We start from the raw sequence: 25497 nt of genomic DNA on the forward strand, positions 1-25497 counted from the left end.
CACTTAGCTTTAGAAAGGGAGATGGGGACGGGGGGGGGGGGAAGGGAGCTGATCAAAAAGGCCCTGAAGTAAAAACTTAGGAAAGTAAAATCCTTTGCCTATAATAGATATGAAGACTGTGAATATCCCGAAACAGGAAGGTAAAAGAGATGTGGTTAATTGTCAGAGATGAAGAGAGTATTCAAGCCAGACCAGTATTCTTCTGAAAATGTAAATGCAACATTAGTGAAACTAATAAAAATAACATAAACATGTATATTTTATGAAGACAGGGATTTTTGAAGAGTAAATAGCCACAGAGAGAAACAATGCATTTTTTTAAATGTGTGAAGCAGAAAGCTTGCAAAAGAATGAGTACGTCAACTGGACTATCAGAAAGTAAAAAATGAAATTGAGACAGACAAGGCCATAGCAGAGAAGCTGAATTTTCTCTGCATCAGTTGCCTTTCCACAGAAGGTATCTATTCTGTCAGGTAATAAAATTTGAGATGTTGTCAACACAGGTGGTATTGGAGCAATTTGGCCTCCTGTAGTCCATTAGAATTCTTTGTGTCAGCAAAATAGGTGGTCAGATCAGGAAAAAGGTATCCAACCAGATAATTTTTTAAAGTAAAAATTACATTGACTTAGCTGACGCTTTTGTCAAATTCTTTTTACACTTGTTAATTGCCAGTCTTGCGCTAACAAGTTAAAGGACAAGAGACACATCTGAGCTGAGTAAGCAGAACTAAAATCGGCTGCAATACAAATCAGATGTCTAATCAGCTGTATAGTGATCATCCTCCTGGTGGATCTGGGGTGCACATGCTGAGCTAGAACTCCATCTGGCAGACTATTTAATGATTGACAAATACGGATCCCATTGGCATGAAATTGGTGCTTAGCCGGCAACATTTTTGGAAGAGCCCCTACATTTAAAAAAAAAAAAACAACCCTCTCTTGAAACATTTTTTTAGCTGTGTATCTCTGGCAACTTTGTTTCTACCTCAGCATTAGAATTTTTAAAATATTGCACTGAATTCTGTAATAAAACTGTACTTGGGGTGGGGAAGCCATAAAATAATTGTAGAATCCATTACCTTCATGATGTGACAACTAGACATTTAACTTCAAGTGGTATTTTGTTTTGAATGTATATAGTCTACTTCAGTTTTTTCCCCCACAGATGTAAACTGCAGTAATAATACAGAACAGTGTGTCTGGGGTATGACTCACTCAGGTGTGTTTATTTTTTGCATTTGCATAGAGTGAAGATAGTCCGAGTCCTAAGAGACAACGCCTTTCTCATTCAGTCTTTGACTATACAGCAGCATCACCAGCCCCATCACCACCAATGCGACCATGGGAGATGACATCAAATAGGCAGCCTCCTTCAGCTCGACCCAACCAACATCACTTCTCAGGGGAACGATGCAACACACCGGCACGCAACAGGAGGAGGTAAATGGATTAGTCAGACTGTGGAGTGGTTTCTTGCTAGCTTGTCTGCTGATTCAGGCGAGACCTTTTTCAAGGCAGCAGTGATTCATTAGCATTAGAAATGAAGTATTCCTAGCAGAAGACTCCTAGTTATACAAGACTGTATGATAAATATTAATTTTGAAAGCTTTGTTGATAAACATTTGGTATTATCGCTGCTGAAAACTGGTATTGGAAGTAATTCATGAGGTCAGTGTACTGTCCTCCTATAATTTCGTGTGGACATGTACAGTTGGAGAGGGTGGCTGCTCCTTACCATTTTCAGTTAGAATCCGTTTATTGCTCTAATGCTGTACATTAGTGTGTTGTACACATAGACAATGTGTCAGAAAATCAACCAAAAACTAAAGATTCTTATTTCTGGACAGGCTACTAGTAGTAGTAGTAGACTAATTATTTTTATAGTGCAATAAATGTGCATGACACTTAGAAAACTTACAACTTTGTCCTTCCCTAATAAACGTACAATCTAATTTCAAATGAACATAAGAACATAAGAAAGGCCGTACCGGGTCAGACCAAAGGTCCATCTAGCCCAGTATCCTGTCTACCGACAGTGGCCAATGCCAGGTGCCCCAGAGGGAGTGAACCTAACAGGCAATGATCAAGTGATCTCTCTCCTGCCATCCATCTCCATCCTCTGACAGACAGAGGCTAGGGACACCATTCCTTACCCGTCCTGGCTAATAGCCATTAATGGACTTAACCACCATGAATTTATCCACTTCTCTTTTAAACTCTGTTATAGTCCTAGCCTTCACAACCTTCTCAGGTAAGGAGTTCCACAAGTTGATTGTGCCTGCGTGAAGAAGAACTTCCTTTTATTTGTTTTAAACCTGCTGCCTATTAATTTCATTTGGTGGCCCCTAGTTCTTGTATTATGGGAATAAGTAAATAACTTTTCCTTATCCACTTTCTCCACATAACTCATGATTTTATATACCTCTATCATATCCCCCCTTAGTCTCCTCTTTTCCAAGCTGAAGAGTCCTAGCCTCTTTAATCTCCTCATATGGGACCCATTCCAAACCCTTAATCATTTTAGTTGCCCTTTTCTGAACCTTTTCTAGTGCCAGTATATCTTTTTTGAGATGAGGAGACCACATCTGTACGCAGTATTCGAGATGAGGGCGTACCATCGATTTATATAAGGGCAATAATATATTTTCAGTCTTATTCTCTATCCCCTTTTTAATGATTCCTAACATCCTGTTTGCTTTTTTGACCGCCTCTGCACACTGCGTGGACATTTTCAGAGAACTATCCACGATGACTCCAAGATCTTTTTCCTGACTTGTTGTAGCTAAATTAGCCCCCATCATATTGTATGTATAGTTGGGGTTATTTTTTCCAATGTGCATTACTTTACATTTATCCACATTACATTTCATTTGCCATTTTGTTGCCCAATCACTTAGTTTTGTGAGATCTTTTTGAAGTTCTTCACAGTCTGCTTTGGACTTAACTATCTTTAGCAAGTTAGTATCATCTGCAAACTTTGCCACCTCACTGTTTACCCCTTTCTCCAGATCATTTATGAATAAGTTGAATAGGATCGGTCCGAAGACTGACCCTTGGGGAACACCACTAGTTACCCCTCTCCATTCTGAGAATTTACCATTTATTCCTACCCTTTGTTCCCTGTCTTTTAACCAGTTCTCAATCCATGAAAGAATCTTCCCTTTTATCCCATGACAACTTAATTTACATAAGAGCCTTTGGTGAGGGACCTTGTCAAAAGCTTTCTGGAAATCTAAGTACACTATTTCCACTGGATCCCCCTTGTCCACATGTTTGTTGACCCCTTCAAAAAATTCTGATAGATTAGTAAGACACCATTTCCCTTTATAGAACCATGTTGACTATTGCTCAACAGTTTGTTTTTCTATGTGTCGGACAATTTTATTCTTAACTATTGTTTCGACTAATTTGCCTGGTACCGACGTTAGACTTACCGGTCTGTAATTGCCGGGATCACCTCTAGAGCCCTTTTTAAATATTGGCATTACATTAACTAACTTCCAGTCATTGGGTACAGAAGCTGATTTAAAGGACAGGTTACAAACCTTAGTTAACAGTTCTGCAACTTCACATTTGAGTTCTTTCAGAACTCTTGGGTGAATGCCATCTGGTCCCGGTGACTTGTTAATGTTAAGTTTATCAATTAATTCCAAAACCTCCTCTCGTGACACTTCAATCTGTGACAATTCCTCAGATTTGTCACCTACAAAAGCCAGCTCCGGTTTGGGAATCTCCCTAACATCCTCAGCCGTGAAGACTGAAGCAAAGAATCCATTTAGTTTCTCCGCAATGACTTTATCGTCTTTAAGCGCTCCTTTTGTATCTCGATCATCAAGGTGCCCCACTGGTTGTTTAGCAGGCTTCCTGCTTCTGATGTACTTAACAAACACTTTGTTATTACCTTTTGAGTTTTTGACTAGCCGATCTTCAAACTCCTCTTTGGCTTTTCTTATTACATTCTTGCAATTAATTTGGCAGCGTTTATGCTCCTTTCTATTTGCCTCACTAGGATTTGACTTCCACTTTTTAAAGGAAGTTTTTTTATCTCTCACTGCTTCTTTTACATGGTTGTTAAGCCACAGTGGCTCTTTTTTAGTTGTTTTACTGTGTTTCTTAATTTGGGGTATACATTGAAGTTGGGCCTCTATTGTGGTGTCTTTAAAAAGTGCCCATGCAGCTTGCAGGGATTTCACTTTAGTCACTGTACCTTTTAACTTCTGTTTAACTAACCCCCTCATTTTTGCATAGTTCCCCCTTTTGAAATTAAATGCCACAGTGTTGGGCTGTTGAGATGTTCTTCCCACCACAGGGATGTTGAACGCTATTGTATTATGGTCACTATTTCCAAGCGGTCCTGCTATAGTTACCTCTTGGACCAGCTCCTGCGCTCCACTCAGGACTAAACCTAGAGTTGCCTCTCCCCTTGTGGGTTCCCGTACCAGCTGCTCCATGAAGCAGTCATTTAAAGTATCGAGAAATTTTATCTCTGCATTTCGTCCTGAAGTGAAATGTTCCCAGTCAATATGGGGATAATTGAAATCCCCCACTATTATTGAGTTCTTAAATGAGAATGAATAAAACTGACAAGGTTGATGCAAGTAGTATCATGTGATTGCTTAGATGTGTGGTGCATGTATTGCAAGGGTTTACATTTTTATCTTAGTTAAGTTTTGAGCTATGGTTCGTAAGCCTCTTTGTCAGTTGGCATTCTGTTAGTTTATTGAAGCTGTAGCACATTGTTACTTATTGTTAAAGAAGTCTTTAGGGTCACAAATCTTGGAAGCTTTGGGTCACAACTTTCAAAATTATATTGGTTTTCATACAACCAGCAGTCAAAACTAATAATGCAAGTCAATGAGTTGATTTCTTGGATTATTGCATGGAGAGGGGCAACGTGGTCCAGTGGATAGGCAATTGTCCTGTGACTCAGGAGACCTGTATTTTATTCTCAGCTCTTCAATTGACCTTCAACTGTGAGTCTCTGTTTTGCCCTCTTGTCCTCTGTCTTGTCTGTTTAGACTAACCTCCTAAGGACAGGAACTCTCTCTACAGTGCCTAGCACAGTGGGCCTCGAACTTGCATGGGGTTTCCAGGCACCATCGTAATACAAATAAAAAGTAGATTACTAGTAAAATGAGCTCAATAGGCTTTTACATAATTCTGTTCAAAAGTGAAGTTAATTTGCCCTTCTTCTGATGAACTTGCTTCAAGTTTTATCAGGTTTAGTCTCTGTCACTACGTATATCCATTAATCTGCTGCCCATGTAACAAAACCTGGGCTTGCTCTGACTGGAGACTGTTTTGAAGCTGTTGGTCACCAAATGGCTAGCAAATAAATCAGTACTGCCAGCACCAAGCATTTTAAAAAAAGCTAGACCCCAGAAAATCTTGATTCAAAATAAGCTTTGTTTGTTAGTCTGCCTTCTTCCCTCTACAGGCTCAAAAATCAGCTGTCATCCCAGTTTGTGATTATTTAGGTTTGACATTCACCCTTATGTACACAGTGGATGCAAGGGTGGACTTCTCTCAGCTGCAGGGAAAGTGTCTGCATGGTTTGCCCCTCTGCTATTTGGGAAGATGGAGCTGCCGTTTTTCTCCTTTCGTCCTTTCCCTGCCACACTCCAGCTTCCATCCCCATTCTTCCTGCCTTCCCGATGTATAACACACCACCTTCCCTCTGCCTTCTCCTCAGTCTTGTTACCCTCATGTTCCTTTGCATCAGCTCCATGGCAGTAGTTCTGGTACTCTGCTCCCTGATTGAGAACATTAAAAAAGTTACTGGGGCGGGGGGAAGTACTTATGTTGAACAGCTAAATACAGTGAACAGGAATCTCCAGTTAGACAGCTGTGATTGTTGTTACTGGCTAAGAATTGCATGCATCTGGTTATATTTATTTGTTACTCCGTTTCCCCAACCTCGTTTCATTTGTTTGGTCCACAAGTTAGGCCTTGTCTTTTAAGTTTTTAGAGACAGATTGTCATTGACTATTTTTGTGTATTACCCAGCACAACGGGGCCCAAACTGGTTGAGGCCAATGAGCACTACTGCAGTATGAATGTTAAGTGCAGGTTGTGACTACTTGGCATGAGCCATTTCCAATAATTCCAAGTTAGTCATCTCAGAGTTACACCTAAGGAAAGGGACATTTCTTTGCAATTCTGACATATATCTGATCACCTCAGAGAAGTCTGTTTGCATCAAGTTCTGTTTTTTCCACAGTACTATTGTCTGTGCTGACCATAAATCAGTATATAGAAAAGTGCCCCAAAAGTGTTGACAGTTTTTGTTTTCGTTATGCCTTGTTTCCTTCTGGGTAATTAACAGAACTAAAGCTTGACCACTGGGACTACTTGTGGAAAGGTAAAGGCAGAACTGAAGCTAAAAAAGCTACTGTGTCTAAAGATAAATGGCAGGGGAAACTAGGGCATCTCTACTTGTTTAGTTTTTTCAAAATGTTGAAACTGCCATCAGTGACTTTTACCACTCCGGAACTTTTCCAACCCCAAGTCCTTCCTTCCTATGACGTTACAGCTTTGCACCGATGTTAGCTGAAGATTAGAGAGAGAAATCAGACCATTTAAGCTTCATATCTGCTACTGTAAAGGTGTTTATAAAAGTTTAAATCTGAATTCACTAAAACTGAAATCTTGCTGCCTGCATTATGAAATAAAATATCTGCAGTGGTAAAGTTACAAAATTATATAGGTCTATCTTATCTAATGATGTACAACCTTGAACAAGTGGACCTTAGTAGTAGTGCAATTTTTAGACCATTTAAAAGCCGTCACTAACATAAAGCATACTTGAATACCTTGGGCAAGTTGATTTATATGTGACTGAATGTACACATCCTTAAAGCTAGATTTGTATCTGTGCAGCTTTATTTGATTGTCTTGTGAGATTATGGAAAGCACTGGGGGTAAATCTTTTCGGATGACGCCAATAATAGCTACGTCAGCATAACTTTATTAGTAGTTATGCAAAAATTATCAAACACTATAATAGATTCCTAAAATGGAGGAATACAAGGGAAACGTGTACCTGCTTATAAGGCTTAAATCAGCAAAGCTCTCCTATAATAGAACACAAGTAATTATAAGCGGGGTTGGTAACAACACTGGTTGTTAAGATTGCCTGACAGTTCCCATTATAAGACACTGTTTTCAGTTGCTTATAACTTTGCCAAACTTTAATGATTTGAGCTGAAATTTTCTATCCTGGGTGTGTTTAGCTCAGGATGATTTTTTTTTTGAGGTGGGGGGAATTTCAGCCAAAACAGTTTCACCTTCTTTTGAGAATCAGGTGAGAGAAAAAAATGTTTTGCCCATGTTAAAACAGTCTGGTGTCTTTTTCTTTGAGGAAAAAGTGCCCCCATGCTTTGCAGCAGAGACTTGAAATTTGGGCAGAAGGTGGCCTATGTCAAATTTGCCTTTTCCTGTTCTTGTGAAAATCTGCCCAAATTTGGCCAAATTATAAGACTTAGAAAAATTGCAGTTTGCGTATGCTCTGTAGAGACTTGCTAGCGCGCAGCTATTCCCCAAAGATTTCGTCTGGGCGTGCTCCAGAGACCAGGCAAGTCACTTAAACTAAACTTCTTACAGGTATTCATTAATTGCTCATTTTCTGAGCGCTGACTTCAGACCCTGGCATCTGATTAGCAGAAGGCCTGAGCACTCTCAGTTGCAAATAAAGTCAATAGGAGCTGTACTTTGATCACCGAAAGAGCTATGTTATGCTCCGTAATCCGGTTTTAGGTGTCTCAAATTGGGCATCCAAAATGAGTAGATATTTTTTATATTAATCTGTCACAGTTCCCCCTCTGTAAAATGGGGATAATACCACCACCTTAGCTCACAAGGGTGGTGTGAAAATAAATGAAAGTTTGTGAAGCATTCAGCTACTACATTAAGTGCCAGAGAAAAAACCCATGAAGAAATTAATAATTCTATCTTCAGAGCAGGGTATGAATAGTATGCACTACATAAGGCCTGAGGCCACACACTGAATAATGAGGAGAAAACAAGATATTGAATAGCTGCTCATTTAGTGAGCAACATCCATTCTGTGTGCTGAATGAGTCACAGGGTCCTTTGGGAAAAAAAGTGTGAGATCATATACTTGTAGACTGTATCCTCATGCATACGTACAAGATTGCACAAGCAACCTTAATCCTGGCATTTTCTAACTTTTGAGTGCTTGACTTGGCAACCTTCATGTTCCTTTAATGTATCTTGTGATTACAAGATCTGTATAAAGTGCTTATATTAATTTAGCTTATGCTGGTTCTCCTGATTGGCATATTTTGGTATAATCACTGTATCCTGAAATAATTGCATCTATACTGAGGCTTTTATCAGTATACCACTGTCTGTTTAAAAAATAAAATCACATCCCTAGCCGACATAACAACGTGGATGGAACTGTCTAGTATAGACTTGTCCTCAGTATTGGATTATGTATGATATTGTTTAAGAAAGAGGCCTGTGGCAATTTGTGTGACGTCTTCCCTTTTAACGTGTTCCCAGTCCTCCTGTTAGACGCCAGAGAGCGAGAAGGGATCGCCTGTCTCGACACAATTCCATTAGTCAAGACGAAAACTATCACCATCTCCCCTACGGACAGCAACAAGCAATAGAAGAGCCCCGAGCCTTCCACCCACCGAATGTATCCCCCCGTATGTTGCACCCAGCCGCTCATCCGCCACAGCAGAATGCCGTGATGGTCGACATTCATGAACAGGTATGAGAATGTTGGGCTGAATGTGCTAAGGACACTGCATTTCTCTAAGACTTTCAAAAACTCCGAGTAGTTGGCATTGAAAATAGAACACTGTGGTAACTACTGCTGGCAGGCTGTTGGGGCAGTTTCTTTCAAGGGTCATAATGGTGCACTAGTAACATACAGCAATGAAAATATCATAAAATATTGGTTATATAAAAAAAAAAAACAAAGCCTAACAGAGAGTGAAAGTTACCGATTTGGCCAAGGCAGCCATCAGCACAGTTCCAAAGGCCTTCAGATCACACTTTTGAAACATAATTTTTCTGCTTCTGAAGTGAATTTAGTTTGAGAGGGGATGTGGTGTAGTTATGAAGTAGGCATTCATAAACACTGAAATAAAATACATATCTTTAGCTCTAGGTGCTTTTACAGGATTAAAGTAGACAGTATAAAAATAGAATTCACAATGCATATAATTGACTGCCTTCATGTGGATAGAATCTAATAAACTCCTGTTTTCAGCCCCAAATCTGTTACTCTGACTCTCAGCCCACTCCCTCCCCAAATGCCCCAGAAAGAAGTTAATCTTGGCAGCATATCCTGAAAGTGAAGTTTCAGATTGAGACACCAAGAGGTGGAGCAGTTTCCAGAATCAAGGACCCTTTGGAGAAGATGTCCCACTAGCCTCGCCCCACCCTGTTCACATCAGAGGGCCTAGAGCCCAAGTGCATTTGTTGACTGCAACTACATAGCATCACATGGGGAGGGAGTTGGCCTGTCAGGTAGCCAGGTCGCAAACTGTTTAGAGCTTTATGTTAAAATTAACACTTTAAAACCCTGCCTGTAAACTAATGTGGTCAGTGCAGATAAGGGATCACTGTGCAAAGTTCTCCTCAGTAAGCAGACATCTACATTATGTGCCTGTGAACAAGCACAAGTTTAAGCTAACAGTCCCTTCTGGCCTTCTCCGAATTTTCCCTTATGTCTGATAAGTGATCAACTTGCTGGAGCATCTCAAAATGAACACCAAATTTGTCCTCCCACTCCGGATGATGAGATTACATCAGGGCATGTCTGGGGGAAAACAGGTCCCACAGCACTGCTTCTGTGCCCTCTTGGCATCTTCTATAACCAGTGTGTCAATGTTGCCAAGGTCTAGTCGCCATGGTTATTGGTGGGTCCTTCATGCTGGTCCTTGACACTGATCCTACTTCAGGGAAGGGATCACTTCCTCCTGGATGCCATGGTTGGTCTGCTCCATGAGAGAAGTAGTCCTCTCCTGACTCACATCTGGCACAGCCGTCAGTGCCTAGCAGTCATTGCCTAGGAACCTCTGCTAACCCTGCTACAAAAGGTCTGCAGTGGTGCCCGAGCTAAGTCAAAGGCCACTTGGACTATCTCCCCATAATGTTTTCGTCATAGAGGTATGCAAGACTGTCATCTGTGTAGTAATACTTGTTTGGTTCTGTAGCAGATCAGGAGAGCAGTTGTCTTTCATTTATATTAGGGCTGTCAACTAATAGTGGTTAACTCAAGCGATTAACTCAAAACAAATTAACTCGATTAAAAAAATTAATCGCATCTTTAATTGCACTGTTAAACAATAATAGAATACCCATTTAAATTTCTTATACATATTTTTGGTTGGTTTTTCTACAGTTTCAAATATATTGATTTTCAATTATGCTAACGAAGCATAAAAGGGCATACAAATGTTTAGCATATCTGACATGTAAATACCTTGCAATGCTGGCTATAACAGTGCCATGCGAACTCCTGTTGTTGCTTTCAAATGACATACATAAGAAGTAGGCAGCAGTATCTCCCGTAAATGTAAACACACTTATTTGTCTTAGCGATTAGCTGAACAAGAAATAGGACTGAGTGGACTTGTAGACTCTGAAGTTTTACATTGATTTATTTTTGAGTTCAGTTATATAAAAAAAATAAAAATCTACATTTGTAAATTGCACTTTCACAATAGAGATTGCACTACTGTACTTGTGTGAGATGAATTGAAAAATACGATTTCCTGTTTCTTTTTTACAGTGCAATGATTTGTAATAAAAAATATGAAGTGATTACTGTACACTTTGTATTCTGTGTTGATTGAAATCAATATATTTGGAAAATGTAGAAAATATCGAAAAATATTTAAATGGTATTCTATTCTTGTTTAACATTGCGATTAAAACTGGGATTAATTGAGATTATTTTTTTAATTTTGCAATTAATCGTGATCCATTTTTTAAATAATTTGACAGCCTTAATTTGTATTTATTTCCACCTGTGTACTGGTTTGTTCCTGCTTGTTAATTCCCCCAGAGCGGGATCTAGGAAAGCAATTCATGAAGGAAGAAGAAGGATTTCTCAAGATAATTGCCTTTTATGGATCCACACGCCTTGTCTCTAATTCTTTGGAGTCTTTACTGGAGATTTCTGATATAGTATAAGAAACCAAGCAGTGGTTGGGGCCCTCTGTCTTTTAGTCCCTCGGGTTTGAATGTTGAGTTCTAGTAGATGTTGCTAATTCCCAGCCCTGGGCATTTTCAGACCAGGAGTATGGGTCCTTAGTGGCAGTTACCTGTAATTGTGGTGCTTTGAGGCATGTAACCTTTCCCTTCCTAGCTTTTAAATTAGCCTTTGGTTTTATCCACTGTTCTGTTAAGTTTATTTTAGAGACATCTCTTGAGCTTTCACCTTCGAGTGGGAATATGCAAAGATGGTTATCTTGGGAGAAAAAAATTATCTGAATTTTTTTCTTCGATATCTCTGTGGAAAATCATTTATCCTCTCTTCCCATCAGAGTTTCGAAGACTGTTTAGCTACTTGTACATTTTTCCTTCTGATTTTAATTGGCTTTTATGTGGGAGTTACTGCCTCCTTTTTGAAAGGAACTAATCTGAACACATGAGGGGGGCCCTACAGAATCTGAGATGTTTGTGTCTTGGAGGATTTAATGTTTTGAGTTGAGAGTTCCCTCCCTGGCGTTGTTCAGGAAGCACTGATGTAAGAACACTAATCTATTGAGGAGGATATTTTTTAAGAACAGGAATTACAGGTTTGTAACTTTTTTATACTGTCAGTGTAAAATGTGATTTTTCTGGTATTTAGGTGAAAGTTTGCTATTTTTAAATGTCAAACCATAACTGTTCAGAACCCTCTGAATTGTGTAAATTAACAAAATTACTGAAAATTGTTTGTTTCAATGCAGATCCACCAGGGCACAGTCCCTGTCTCATACACAGTAACAACGGTGGCACCACATGGGATTCCGCTCTGCACAGGCCAGCACATACCAGCTTGTAACACACAGCAGGTCCCAGGATGTTCTGTGGTTTTCAGTGGACAGCACCTTCCCGTCTGCAGTGTGCCTCCTCCAGTAAGTAGGTTTATCTAATGACACAGGCTTTCATCTCCAGTGTGTGGGGTGGGCAGCCTGGAGCTTCACAGCTAATGTGGTTTTGCCATTTGCATCAGAGAAATCCATTCTTCACTGGGGCAAAGTGTGGGTGGCCTTTTAGCTTGATGCAGGGTTGCGTGTTTTATGTTTATGTACTTTTTTCCATAGTGGTGTAGTATTTTCTTAACATGTTTTAACTAAAGTCAGAACTAGCTTAGGCTCCAGTCTCTGGACACACATCCATAGCTTCGCAAAACAAGCTCAGAAATTTGGAGGAAAGGGTTTTTTAAGTTAATCAAATAGTAGGAAGCCCACTAAAATAATTGACTAGGTGTAAGAGACCCCTTCCCCTCAGAGGGTGTGCGCGCATATATAAAATCAGCCCTTCCAGCTACATCTCTAAAATCAATAATTTGTGTAAATACTAGCAAGATTTTTAAAAAAAGACTAACACAGGCCAAAAGATAGCACAACTATTTGGAAACACATTAACAAAGAAACTGTCAAAACATCCTTGTTTATCTAATAACCATGTTTCTCCCACATTGCTGGGAGCAGAATAACTGACTTGCCGAGCTAACTCTTTCCTGTCTCAGACCTGAAATGGTACAGAGAGTTCATCCAGATACTAGATGGGGATAATACCATCCAGCTACATTACATGCATACCACCTTGCTGTCAGAGAGAGAACTATCATTATGTAAGTGCTGACAGTGCACTCAGTATTGTACAAGTAACAAATTAAGCCACTCCCTGAGGAGCTCACACAATCCAGAAATCCAGAAAACTGCCTTTTCATGTGCGTTTTAAATAAAGCGATAATGGAAAGTAACACATGTTGTGTCTACACCCCAGTAATCATTTGGAACATATAGACTGGAAAAAATCTTTGTGTGCGCAGGGCTGCATTTCTCTCAGTACCAATTCTTCTGTACCAGTCACACTACTGAGCGGTTCTCTAGCCCCCACTTCTGTACTGATTCAATTTTTTTTTCTATATAGTTGGCTTTGTTTTTATAGAATCATAGAATATCAGGGTTGGAAGGGACCTCAGGACATCTAGTCCAACCCCCTGCTCAAAGCAGGACCAATTCCCAACTAAATCCCAGCCAGGGCTTTGTCAAGCCGGGCCTTAAAAACCTCTAAGGAAGGAGATTCCACCACCTCCCTAGGGAACCCATTCCAGTGCTTCACCACCCTCCTAGTAAAATAGTGTTTCCTAATATCCAACCTAGACCTCCCCCACTGCAACTTGAGACCATTGCTCCTTGTTCGGTCATCTGCCACCACTGAGAACAGCCTAGTTCCATCCTCTTTGGAACCCCCCTTCAGGTAGTTGAAAGCAGCTATCAAATCCCCCCTCATTCTTCTCTTCTGCAGACTAAACAATCCCAGTTCCCTCAGCCTCTCCTCCCTTAGGGGTCATGTGCTCCAGACCCCTAATCATTTTTGTTGCCCTCCACTGGACTCTTTCCAATTTTTCCACATCCTTCTTGTAGCGTGGGGCCCAAAACTGGACACTGTACTCCCGATGAGGCCTCACCAATGTCGAATAAAGGGGAACGATCACGTTCCTCGATCTGCTGGCAATGTCCCTACTTATACAGTTGCCCTACTTATACACTACTTATTGCAGTTCTAGAAGTTATGAAAATAGGGTGACTTAACGTCGTGGTTTAGGTGTGAACTAACATTGTGTTAAGAACCTTAATTTCCTGAGTAAAGCACTTTTCTGACTTCAGAGTTAATTTCTCAACTTTAACAATGCATAAATAAACCTTTTAATCTGTAATATTTATATGAAGTGTATATGCAGAAGCATATCAGTCCATTTTGCAACATTTTGTTAACATATGAACGTTGACCGCCCCAATTCACACCAGCATAACTTTTTTTTTTTTTCTTCTTTTTCACGAAGAAGATTAATTCCCTTTCCAGCTCCTGTTTACTTCAGGGGCTTTTTGAGCAGTGAAAATTGCTCATATAATTTGTAAAAAATTATGGGCTTGATTCTCATTTACACTAAAGATACTCTGCATTGTAATTACATTCACAGCTATTTCAAGGCCCTTTACACTGCCAGAGCAATCTATTTCAGAAGCTGTTGATGCATCTAAGTTGATGGGCCAGGGACAGCAGTTTTAATTCACTTTGTCCAGACCCCATTCACTCCCCGTTGGATATCTTCTTCAGCTTTCTGGCATCCTGCAGTCTAAGATGCCTGTTGGTAGCACTTCCTTTTCCTAGTTGTTTCTTTGCTGCAGCACCTCAATCCTGTGCAGGGAGAGGGAGCTGTCAAAATTGAGGTGATCTGTTACATGGTCAGAGTGCCAGGGAAGCAGAGAGGAGAACTCTCCTGTCTATATAGATTAAGTCACAGTTTTAAGAGTTGTGGATCTTTAATGCTCAGTACCCGTCAGTGGAGCCACATCTAGCTCACAGAAGTGAGTGACTGTGACAATTGAAACTGTGGTTTGAACAGTGAACTCCTGCGAAAGGGACAGTCTCACATGGCCCCGAAAGTGCTAAGGAGCAACAGCTGAAATTGGAAAAGGAGTATCTGTGCAGAGCAACCCGAAGAACTGATTGGAGGTACACCCACCTATCTACCCTCCTAATGAAGCATTTCTGGCTTTATGCAGTCTCGTAAAATCTGTGAAACAGCAGAGGACAACGGGGAGAAAGTCCAGTTCGAAAGCAACTACTACAATTAAAACTGCAGAGGAATTAGTTTTAAAGGAACCCTCCGGAATGTTTCAAAATCTGAGCTGGGAGAGCACAGAGAAGAAAATCTTTCATTGACAAATGCTCAGAGTGGTGTAATCTGATTGGGGAAGCAGCTCTGTAGTTCCAGTGCACACATGGGTGGAAGATAATTATATGGGTTTGGAACCATCTTCACTTAAACTGATTTCTGCCTTATCCATGACATTTTGTTACAATACTATTTTATATTCAAAACATAACAAGTTTGCCCATAAAACAGTCATAAAATACAGTTTAATCTGCTCGTGGAAGGAGATAACACATCAATTTCATCGTGTATATTCAGTTCAGTGAAATCACTATATTAAAAGAATGTTACATTTGCAGGGAAAAATGAAGGTGAGGAAATAGTCTGCCCATCTTCAGCCCTGCCCTCTTGTGCTCATACATTACAGTAATTTTTAATCACATGATAGCATGATATTATTTCCACAAGACCTCTCTTGCTCAGTGCCTATATCTGCGACCAATCAAAACTGATTTTTCACCTGATCATCAGAATGTGTTGTCTGTCTACAATTTCAGCTTTCTAGGTCCACTTATAGGTATTAGAACTGTTCCCAAAAAAGGTTGTTGGTTTTTTTAATGTTAAGGTGGCTTTTCATTGCCTTCATCTAAGAAATGAGAGAAACCTGTTTGCATACATTTTTTTAAAAATCACCTTTGGGCAAAGACGAGATCTGGAAAATTTTCAGCCTGGAAAATGAAAGCTTGACAGCTTATGCAAGGCATTTGACTTGGTACCACGTGGCATTTTGATTTAAAAAAAAAATAAAGATGCAAAGTTAACATAGCACACATTAAATGGATTAAAAACTGGCTAACTGAAAGATCTCAAAATGCAGTGCAAACAGGGAATCCTAGAGAGCGTGTGGTGTTTCTAGTGAGGACCTGCAGGAATCGGTTCATCGCCCTATGCTATTTAATACTTTTATCAATGACCTAGAAGAAAACATAAAATCATATTATTGAAAGTTTGTGGATGTCAGGAAACTTAAAGTGGTAAATAATGAAGAGGACAGGTCACTGATACAAAGCGATCTGGATCGCTCGGTAAGCTGGGCGCAAGCAAACAATGTGCCTTTTCATATGGCCAAATTAAATGTATACATCAAGGAACAAAGAATTCAGGCCTATACTTACAGGGCTGAAGATTTTATCCTGGGAAGCAGGTGACTCTGACAAAGACTTGGGGGGGTCACGGTGGATAATCTGCTGAACATGAGTTTAAGTGCAATGCAATGGCCAAAGGGGCTTATGTGATCCCTGCATGTATAAACAGGGGAATCTCAGGTAAGAGTATCATATCAACGGCCGACAGACCAGGTACTGACGGTACTAAGAAACCCAGAGCTCCTACGCAGTTGAGCTCCGCCACAGGCATTAAGGGGAAAGTGAAACCCCATGCCACAGCACCAGCAAGCAAACCATTGGTACTGAGCATTCCAGCGCTAATGCTGCCACCTACTGCTGGTACAATGCAGGCCAGCCACACACCTGCGCCGATAAACACACTCCAGCACACGGTACTGAGCTCCACCATCCCACCGGTACTGAGACCGGGCACATGACAGCAGTTCCTGTGTCACATAGACTTATCTGTCTCGGTACTGCAGTCTCCTCTCCTCACACTAACAGTACCATGGTACATGCGGTACTTAGCCAACCAGCTCTCCACAGTGTTCACCACAATTCTCTAGTGGGGAGGACAATGGAGAGAAGGATATAGGAATGCTGTGGCAAGTGTCTTCTCCTGTGGCTGTTCCTCCCACACAGGCCCCACCAAGCATGGGATTCCCTGTAGATTTTACAAACCAACCCTGGTACGGCCAACCCTGGATGCCCACAGTGCCCTTTCAACCGCAATGGCCATTCTGGCAGCCATGGGCTCCATATCAACAACAGCAACAACAGGGAATACCCACCACTCTGCTCGCAACTGGTGCACCTCAGCCACCCATATTGCCATCAAAGGCACCTTCTGCTGTCTCCCAACAAGGGACCGAAGAACAGGAGGAATTCTCGGACCCAAACGGCCAGGCTGACATTCAGGTTTCATCTTTCTCACCGGATGGCACAATTATGCCTCCACTTCCCACCACAGCAGACAATTTCAGGATTTCTACAAGACGGTGGCCACTTTGCTAGACATCTCTCTGGAAGAGGTCCAGGAATCTCACCATAAGCTAGTGGACATACTACACACGTCCACTTCATCCAAAATCGCCCTTCCCGTGAATGTTGCGACTATGGACCCTGTGAAATCGCCTTGGCAAACCCCAGCAACGATTGCACTTGCCTGTAAAAGGTCTGATAAGAAGTATTACGTGCCAGCCAAGGGCACTGAATTCCTTTCCTCACATCCAACGCCGAATTCGTTGGCTATCGATGCAGTGAACGAACGGGGTAAGCTATCATATGGGGTGTTTCTATAGTATTGTTAAGACTGGAAACAGTTCGACCTGTTCGGCCGCAAAGCATACTCGGCTGCGACCTTACAATTGAGAATTGCCAACTATGAGGCCCTACTTGCAAAGTATGATCACAATAATTACACAAGTCTCTCAGAATTTATAAACTTTTATTCCAGAAGACAAAAAGGATCAGTACAAAGCACTCATCACAGAGGGCCGTCTTATCACCAGAACAGCGCTACAAGCTGCCCTTGACTCTGCTGATTCCACAGTGAGATCCATAGCAACAGGAGAGCCTCCTCATTTCATCTGTCCGGTTTCCCAAAGCCAGTGCAGACCACTGTAGAATACGTACTGTTCAAAGGCGCCAAACTCTTCGCGGACAAAACGGACAAGTTATTGCATATCCTGAAGGACTCCAGGGCCACCTTGTGGTCTCTGGGCATCCACACACCTAGGAACAAGAGATGGCAGACCAATTATCAAACTATTCAATGCTTCCAACCCCCTCTGTATACCCAACGAAATAGATATTACAACCAACAGGGGCGGAAACCGAAAACTTAGAGGAGAAGGCAGTTAGCTTCGTCGACTACTACCTCTCAGCCATCAACCTCTAGACAACAGATTTGAAGTCTTGGTCGAGAGCTTGAGAATCCCATCTCTCCCCATGCTGGCACGATCTACCACTGGCAAAATTTTTGGAGATCGCCTACTTCCATTCTACCCCACCTGGCAGTCCATCACCACAGACAGATGGGTATTAGAAATCCTCAAAACCAGATACTCCATCCCCCCCTTCCCCGTCCCTCTTCAGGGACCCCTCTCACGAACATCTACTGTGGGAAGAGGTGAACCATCTCCTATCCCTGGGAGCAGTAGAACCCGAACCGACCGAGTACAGTAGTCCCATTACTTTTTCATGCAGGAAAAAAAACAGGAGGTTGGAGACCTATTTTCAATCTACGGCGACTCAACAATTTGTAAAAACACAGAGATTCCCAGGATTCGAGAGCGGGGACTGGTTTTCAGCCCTTGACCTTCAGGACACGTATTTTCATGTATCTATCCCTCCCTCACATGGGAAATTTCTGCAGTTTACAGTAGCACACGAACACTTTCAGTTCTACCCTTCGGCCTTTCCACTGCACTGTGGGTATTTTCCAAAGTACCCGCTGTAGTAGTGGCCTACCTACGCCGAGAGGGAATAATATTCCCGTACTTGGACGACTGCCTGCTGAAAGCACCAACACTGCAGACAGCCATAGATTCCACCCAACATACAATAAATCTCTTCACCTCCTTACGACTTAAAATAAACTTGCAAAAGTCTACTCTAACACTTGTCCAATGCAAAGAACTTGCCTACAACTCCTAGGCCACATGGCTGCCACGACATCCATCATCCAACATGCAAGGCTACACGTGCGGTGCCTTCAAGCCTGGTTAAGGACAAATTATGCACCCGACAGGCACAGCATAAACAAATTCCTCACCATGCCCAATAAAGGACTCCCTGCAGTGGTGGACCAATCCAGACAACGTCTGCAGGGGTGTGCCATTTCTGCAGAATCCACCAGCGCTCACCATCACCACGGACACATCCCTCCTAGGCTGGGGGGGGGCACATCGACAGACACATTCTATACAGGTCCGCTGGTCTCTAGCAGAGTCCCAGCTTCATATCAACCTGCTGGAACTACGGGTGATTCAGAATGTCTGTTCTCATTTTCTACCACTAATCCAAAACAAAACGGTACAGATCCTCATGGACAATGTATCCATTATGTTCTACATAAACAGGCAAGGGGGAGTGCAGTTACACTCCTATGTGTGGAAGCCATGCATCTTTGGCAATAGTGCATCAAACACAACGTCCGTGTTGTAGCTTCATACCTACCTGGCTGCCAGAACAACATGGCAGATGCCCTGAGCAGGTAGTTTTATCAAGACCATGAATGGGAGCTGAACATCTGGGTCATCCGAGATATTTTTCAGATGTGGGGGTTCCCAACAATAGACCTCTTCACAACCACACACAACTCCAAATGCCCCCAGTTCTGCTTCAGAGCAGGACTTGGGCGACACCTTCCTCATCAAGTGGAACACCCCCCCACTCCTGTACTCCTTCCTCCCCAATCCCCTTCTAGCCCATGTACTCCATAAGATGAAACAAGACGGATCCAGAGTGATCCTAATAGCCCCCACATGGACGTGACAAACATGGTATCCTTACCTTCTCTACACACAGGCTCCCACTTCTGCCTCAGCTTCTATCGCAGGATGCAGGTCACATCATCCATCTGGATCCCCAAAAACTCCATCTCAAAGCCTGGTTACTACATGGCTCTTGGGATCTGAAATGACATGTTCCGCAGAAATTCAGAACATATTATTAAACAGCTGTAGGGTAACTGCCCGACACACCTACAGACATAAGTGGAAACTATTTGAATCAAGGTGCCAATGCAAACAGACTGCACCTGTGTCAGCCTCCTTGCCTCTTACTTTAGACTCTCTCCTGGAACTTAAACGGGACTTTCCATGAGTTCCATCTGTGTACACCTGTCGGCCATCACGACATTTTATCATAAAGCTGATGGATTCTCTATTTTCACGCTTCCTAAAGGGTGTCTCCAACTCCTATCCAGAAGTGAGAAAACCTGCCCCACCATGGGACCTCATCCTAGTCCTTCATGCCCTCACTGGGCCCCCTTTCAAGCCCATAGCTAGAAGCTCCTTACTACACCTCTCTATGAAGGTTGCATTTCTAGTAGCCATTACATCTGCCAGATGGGTGGGAGAACTAGCTGCTCTCATGACGGACCCACCCTATACGATCTTTTTTAAAGATAAAGTATCTCTCAGACCCCATCCTAAGTTTTTGCCTAAGGTGGCTTCATCCTTTCACCTTATCCAACCTATATACTTGCCTACATTTTTTTCCGAAACCACATACAGACAATAGACAATCCAGACTACGCTTCTTGGACGTCTGCAGGGTTCTCGCCTTTTATAGCGATAGAACAAAATCTTTTTGTAAGTCTCCAAAATTATTCACCGAACAATCCAAGGGGCACGCCATTTCCAAACAATGCCTATTGTGACAAAGTTCCTCCTCTATCTTGGTGGGTCCTGCGCTTATTGGCGAATTTTCTTGCCTTAGAGATTCACCATGTGGGTTGGGGAACAGCCCAGAGACCTTCCCCTCTGGGAGAACCCACAGTTCAGGTCAATTGGGAGGTTTGGGGGGAACCCGGGCCCGCCCTCTACTCCGGGTTCCAGCCCAGGGCCCTGTGGACTGCAGCTGTCTATAGTGCCTCCTGTAACAGCTGCATGACAGCTACAACTCCCTGGGCTACTTCCCCATGGCCTCACCCAAACACCTTCCTTATTCTCACCACAGGACCTTCCTCCTGGTGTCTGATAACGCTTGTGCTCCTCAGTCCTCCAGCAGCACACCCTCTCACTCTCAGCTCCTTGCACCTCTTGCTCCCAGCTCCTCACACTCCCACCACAAACTGAAGTGAGTTCCTTTTTAAAACCCAGGTGCCCTGATTAGCCTGCCTTGATTGATTCTAGAAGCTTCTTCTTAATTGGCTCCAGGTGTCCTAATTAGCCTGCCTGCCTTAACTGGTTCTAGCAGGTTCCTGATTACTCTAGTGCAGCCCCTGCTCTGGTCACTCAGGAAACAGAAAACTACTCATCCAGTGACCAGTATATTTGCCCTCTACCAGACTCCTGTACCCCACTGGTCTGGGTCTGTCACACTATCCAAATGGATATCAGACTTTATCAAACTCTGTTATCTCTAGTATGAACAACAATCCCCTAAGGGGCTCCATACACACTCTACTAGGAGTCTCTCAACCTCCATAGCATTTTGCAATAACATCCCTATTGCAGAAATCTGTAGGACCGCAACCTGGACTTCATCGCACACTTTTATACAACACTATGTGTTGCAACAACACGCATCTTCCGATACCCTGTTTGGTCACGCTCTGCTTTCATCTACTATGACTTCAACTCCGGAGGCACTGCTCTGAAGTCATTTAAAATAGAGCACCCACAGGGACACCACTTGAAGAAGAAGGAAGTTACTCACCTTGTGCACTAACAGAGGTTCTTCGAGGTGTGTGTCCCTGTGAGTGCTCCACTACCCTCCCTCCTCCCCTCTGCTTTGGAATTCTATCAAATACAGACTCTGCAGTAGAGAAGGAATGGTGGGGTGGGGTTGGTCGCACAGCACTAGTTAACCGCCTGAAATGGTGCGAGACGGGGACCGCATGTGCAGCCCAATCGGGCACTGCTACCATAAATCTCCAGCTACGAGCAGAGGGGCGCAATAACACCTAAAGTGGAGCACCCACAGGGGGGCACATCTCGAAGTACCGCCATTACTGCACAAGCTGAGTAACTTTCTCATCTTTAACAGTGAGAGTAATTAACCGTCAGAACAACTTATCAAGGGTCGTGGTGGATTCTCCATCAGTAGCAGTTTTTAAATCAAGATTGGATGGTTTTCTAAAAGATCTGCTGTAATTCAAATAGAAAGTAGTTCAGGGAAGTTCTGTCCTGTGTTATACAGGGGGTCAGATCAGAGGGTGAGCTGGGCATACAGGGTCTCTCTCTCGCGCGTGCGCACACCCTCCCTACCTGCCCGGAAACACCCATACGCATGGCAGAGGCGATGCATGGATGGGGCATGCAGGGTCAGCCCTCTTCTCGCCCCCTCCCCGATGTCTGCCCAGTAGGATTGACGGGGTCAGGCCTCTGCCCCGTACCCTGGGGAGGGGGAGAGCCCTGACGGGCTGGCACTGCATCCTGGGCCTGCGCCAGTCACCCTGCCACCATGACAAGGAGCACAACACTGCCCCCCACCTTGAGTGTGAGCCCGCAGGTACCCCCTCCAGACCAGCCAACATACCCCTCCTAGTACACACACACACTCCCCTCCAGCACTCTCCCTACTTTGTTTCAGTAAATAGATTGGGATGTTTTGGGGCTAGTTTTTAAAGTGACTTTGGGCTATTAATGCAGTATAAATCGGGCAACCCTGGCGCCGACACCTGACTCCACAGAGTGCAGGGCAGAGGCTGGGGGCTGGCTGCTGCTGAGACTCACTGCCAACTTCTCCCCTCCTCACACAAGCCTGGGCTCCGCAAAACTGCCACGGAGCTTCCCCATGGTGGGCAGGGCACAGAAGCAGAATGCAGGGCTCCCTGGCCACGCTGCAGAGCAGACAGCACTCACACCTGCTCTCTGCAGTATCCACAGGGCCTCTCCCCTGCTCCTCTCCTGCACACAGCTGGCTCCTGCCGCCTTCCTCCCAGTACACAGCTGGCACTAGCCCTCAGTGCCCCATATGTCCCCCACCTCCCCTGTGGAGCTGGCTCTAGCCCTCAGTATTACAATACAATATTTTTGTATTAATATAATGCATATCTGAAATTTCTGAACTAAACAGCTTTGAAAATCCAAAATTACTGTTTTCTCATTGCCAGAAAATATTGGCCCTAGAAATAAGCAACTGGAAAAGGTCTATTAGAATGGAAATGGCCAGGCATCTTTACCTGTAGTGATCATTCCACGCTCCAGCTTTATACGTAACGATAATAAAAACACAGAATGAAATAAAATAGTCTTGAATTGACATGTTTTCTCAGTGTATTGTGAGGTAAGCAATAAAGATTTTGTTCTCAATATTGAATAATAGTGGTTGTGTGGACAAGATCAATATTCATAGGTTTTAAGGCCGGAAAGGACCATTATGATGATTTGTTACACAGGAGGTTAGACTAGGCCATAGAACTTTACCCAGTAATTCCTGCATCAAGGCTGTAACTTCTGTTTGAGCTATTGCAAGCTTTTAGAAAAGCTATCTAATATTTATTTAAATACGTCGTCATTGAAGTCTGTTTTAATATGCTTCAAGAATCTCCACCAAACTGTTGTACCATAGTACTTAATCTTCTAGTATATAAATTAATCTTCAGTTAATTCAGAGAACCAATCCTCAGTTTATGGTACACAATAAAATTTCATTTGCACTACAATAACTTGTCACCACAAGATAAGGCTGTGGGCTGCCACTTAAATTGCATTGCAGTAGATGATGGTGAGTGGTCAAGGACAGTTAATAGTGCATTTCAGGGGAAATCAAAATTCAGATCAAATTAATCTTATGTAGTATATCAGCCTCCAGTAAACATTGATTTTTGGGGGGGTCGTGACCTCAGTGATGCCTACGCAAAACTTGACAACGGTTAGGCTGCTAGAGTACAAAGACCACTGCCCATCATGCTGACCGCTATTGTCTCATGTTCACTTGTACTCCCCTGTCCCTAGCCATCTGTTTCTTGTTTTACACATAGATTGTAAGCTCCTTGGGGCAGGGACTTCTGTGTTTGTACAGCACCTAACACAAAGGGGTCCTGGTCATTGACGAGGCCTTCCGAGCACTGTAGTAATACAAATAATTAGTAGTAGTAGTAGTAATAGAGTGAGGTTGATTACACCTCCAGTACTGGCATTTGCTCATCAGTGACATCTCTTTACCATCTGCAGAGTCAGTATTGTCAATATATACAGTGTGTTGGATGTTGACAACACTCCTGGGCCTATGGAGGTGGAAGTGTGTTGGAGGCAATGTACTGAGCCATTGGGGACAGGTTCATGGCACCTTCTAGCAGTCCCCCTCTAATCAGTAAAGGCAGTGGTGATTGTTTTGCGCATATTTGTATTGAGGCAGAACTGTCAGTCACACAGCACTTACTCACTGCTGTACTGAAAACCTGGTTTTCCCCATTCTTAGGTTCTCCTTCATGACCTTGCCTGCACAGAGCCATACTGCAGGAATTGTGTGCCTCACCATGGCACCTTTTTAAAAAGTAGTTGGCAGTTCAGGGTGTATATGTGCTCCTTTAGCCTTGTATTCTATTGTGCAGGGGTATGAATACTGCATCCCTTTCAAGCGGTCCCTCAGTTCCTCTCTTTGCCAGAGCATTCATAAAATGTAGTAAAAATTGTATGTAAAAGTAGAAGAGGGTTTTTTTGGTAGTTTTAAAAACTTCCTAGTTTTGATTTTATTGCAATTTTCTTTTTCTGACTATGGCTCCTATTAACATAACAGCACCTCAAATCTTGAATGTATTTATCTTCACAATACCTCTGTGAAGTAGAGGAGTACGATCATCCCCATTGTACAGATGGGGGAACTGAGGCACAGAGAAGCTAAATGCCATGCCCAAAGTCATGCAGGAAGTCTGCTTCCTGTATGTTTCCGAAGTTCCAGACTAGTGCCCCAGTCCCTAACCACCAATCATCTTTCTCTGGGACAACCCTTCTTCCAGCAGAAAGATTGGATTTTGTACCCAGCGCCCAAACTGCTTCAGTTGACAACATGACAGGTTTCTAGGTCAAGGTTACTTTCTTCTGTTGGAGTGTGAAGAGTCCAGACCCCTTTCACTAGGAAGTGTTATGCTTCTAAGTGCAATTGGTGTTGAAGAGACTTCCTCTTATTTGATGTCTTGGCAACAGTTATGGCTATTTCTGCATACAATGTTTCTAAGAAAGGGGTGGCTTTTTCCATTCCCTGGTGTAACAAGTTAAAGGATCTTACGATCGTGACGCTTCCCATCTGGAAGCCTGCTGATCCCTGTGACTTGGTAATTTTAATGGAAACCAAATTCAAGTGTCTTTCTGAGTCCATAGGATCTTGCTCTTTCTACCCCTTTTCCCCTTGTCTTAGGACGGTCTGCTCAGCCAGGAGAGTCTTGGAGCTGGATTCTGATGGTAGTCCTACCCTATAGAATCTTCATGTCTGTATTTTTCCAATGCCCCATAACCATACTGAGGGAAGTGAAGTCCCTTCCTGTGGATATCAAAATTTCTGTCCCTCCTTAGGAAGCCTAGCAGTCTGTGGCCTCTGGAAAGCTAAAGATTAGGCCATCTCAACTGAAGGACTGTCTCAAGTGCATAAAACTGTGCATGTGCTCTTGTTAAAAGCTAGCCTACATCTTGTACCTGATTTCCCAGGGCTCATTCACTAGGGAGTTTGGCTGCTTCAGTGGCCAGTACCCGCAATATGCCCTTAACAGAAACCTTATGGGATTCCTCTCTGAAATTCGTTCCACGCCTTCACAAATGGAGAGTCTCTCAATCCTGTGTCCAGAGCAGATGTTTGTTT

General features: G+C 42.8%; 1 protein-coding gene across 3 annotated transcripts in view; it reads left to right on the forward strand.

The window, feature by feature from the left end:
- The window catches only part of RNF38 (ring finger protein 38), a 203690-nt gene that overhangs the window by 148422 nt on the left and 29771 nt on the right, over nucleotides 1–25497 (forward strand). For all 3 annotated transcript variants that reach the window (XR_509557.4, XM_005309268.5, XM_065549776.1), the window contains 3 exons: nucleotides 1247–1440; nucleotides 8527–8740; nucleotides 11937–12104. Coding sequence is in view for 2 of the 3 variants with exons in the window: in XM_005309268.5 (XP_005309325.4) it covers nucleotides 1247–1440; nucleotides 8527–8740; nucleotides 11937–12104 (576 nt within the window). In the remaining variant the exon portion in view is untranslated. The remainder of the gene's footprint in view (nucleotides 1–1246; nucleotides 1441–8526; nucleotides 8741–11936; nucleotides 12105–25497) is intronic.

This window comes from Chrysemys picta, chromosome 6, assembly GCF_011386835.1.
Source record: "Chrysemys picta bellii isolate R12L10 chromosome 6, ASM1138683v2, whole genome shotgun sequence".
NCBI lineage: Eukaryota > Metazoa > Chordata > Testudines > Emydidae > Chrysemys > Chrysemys picta.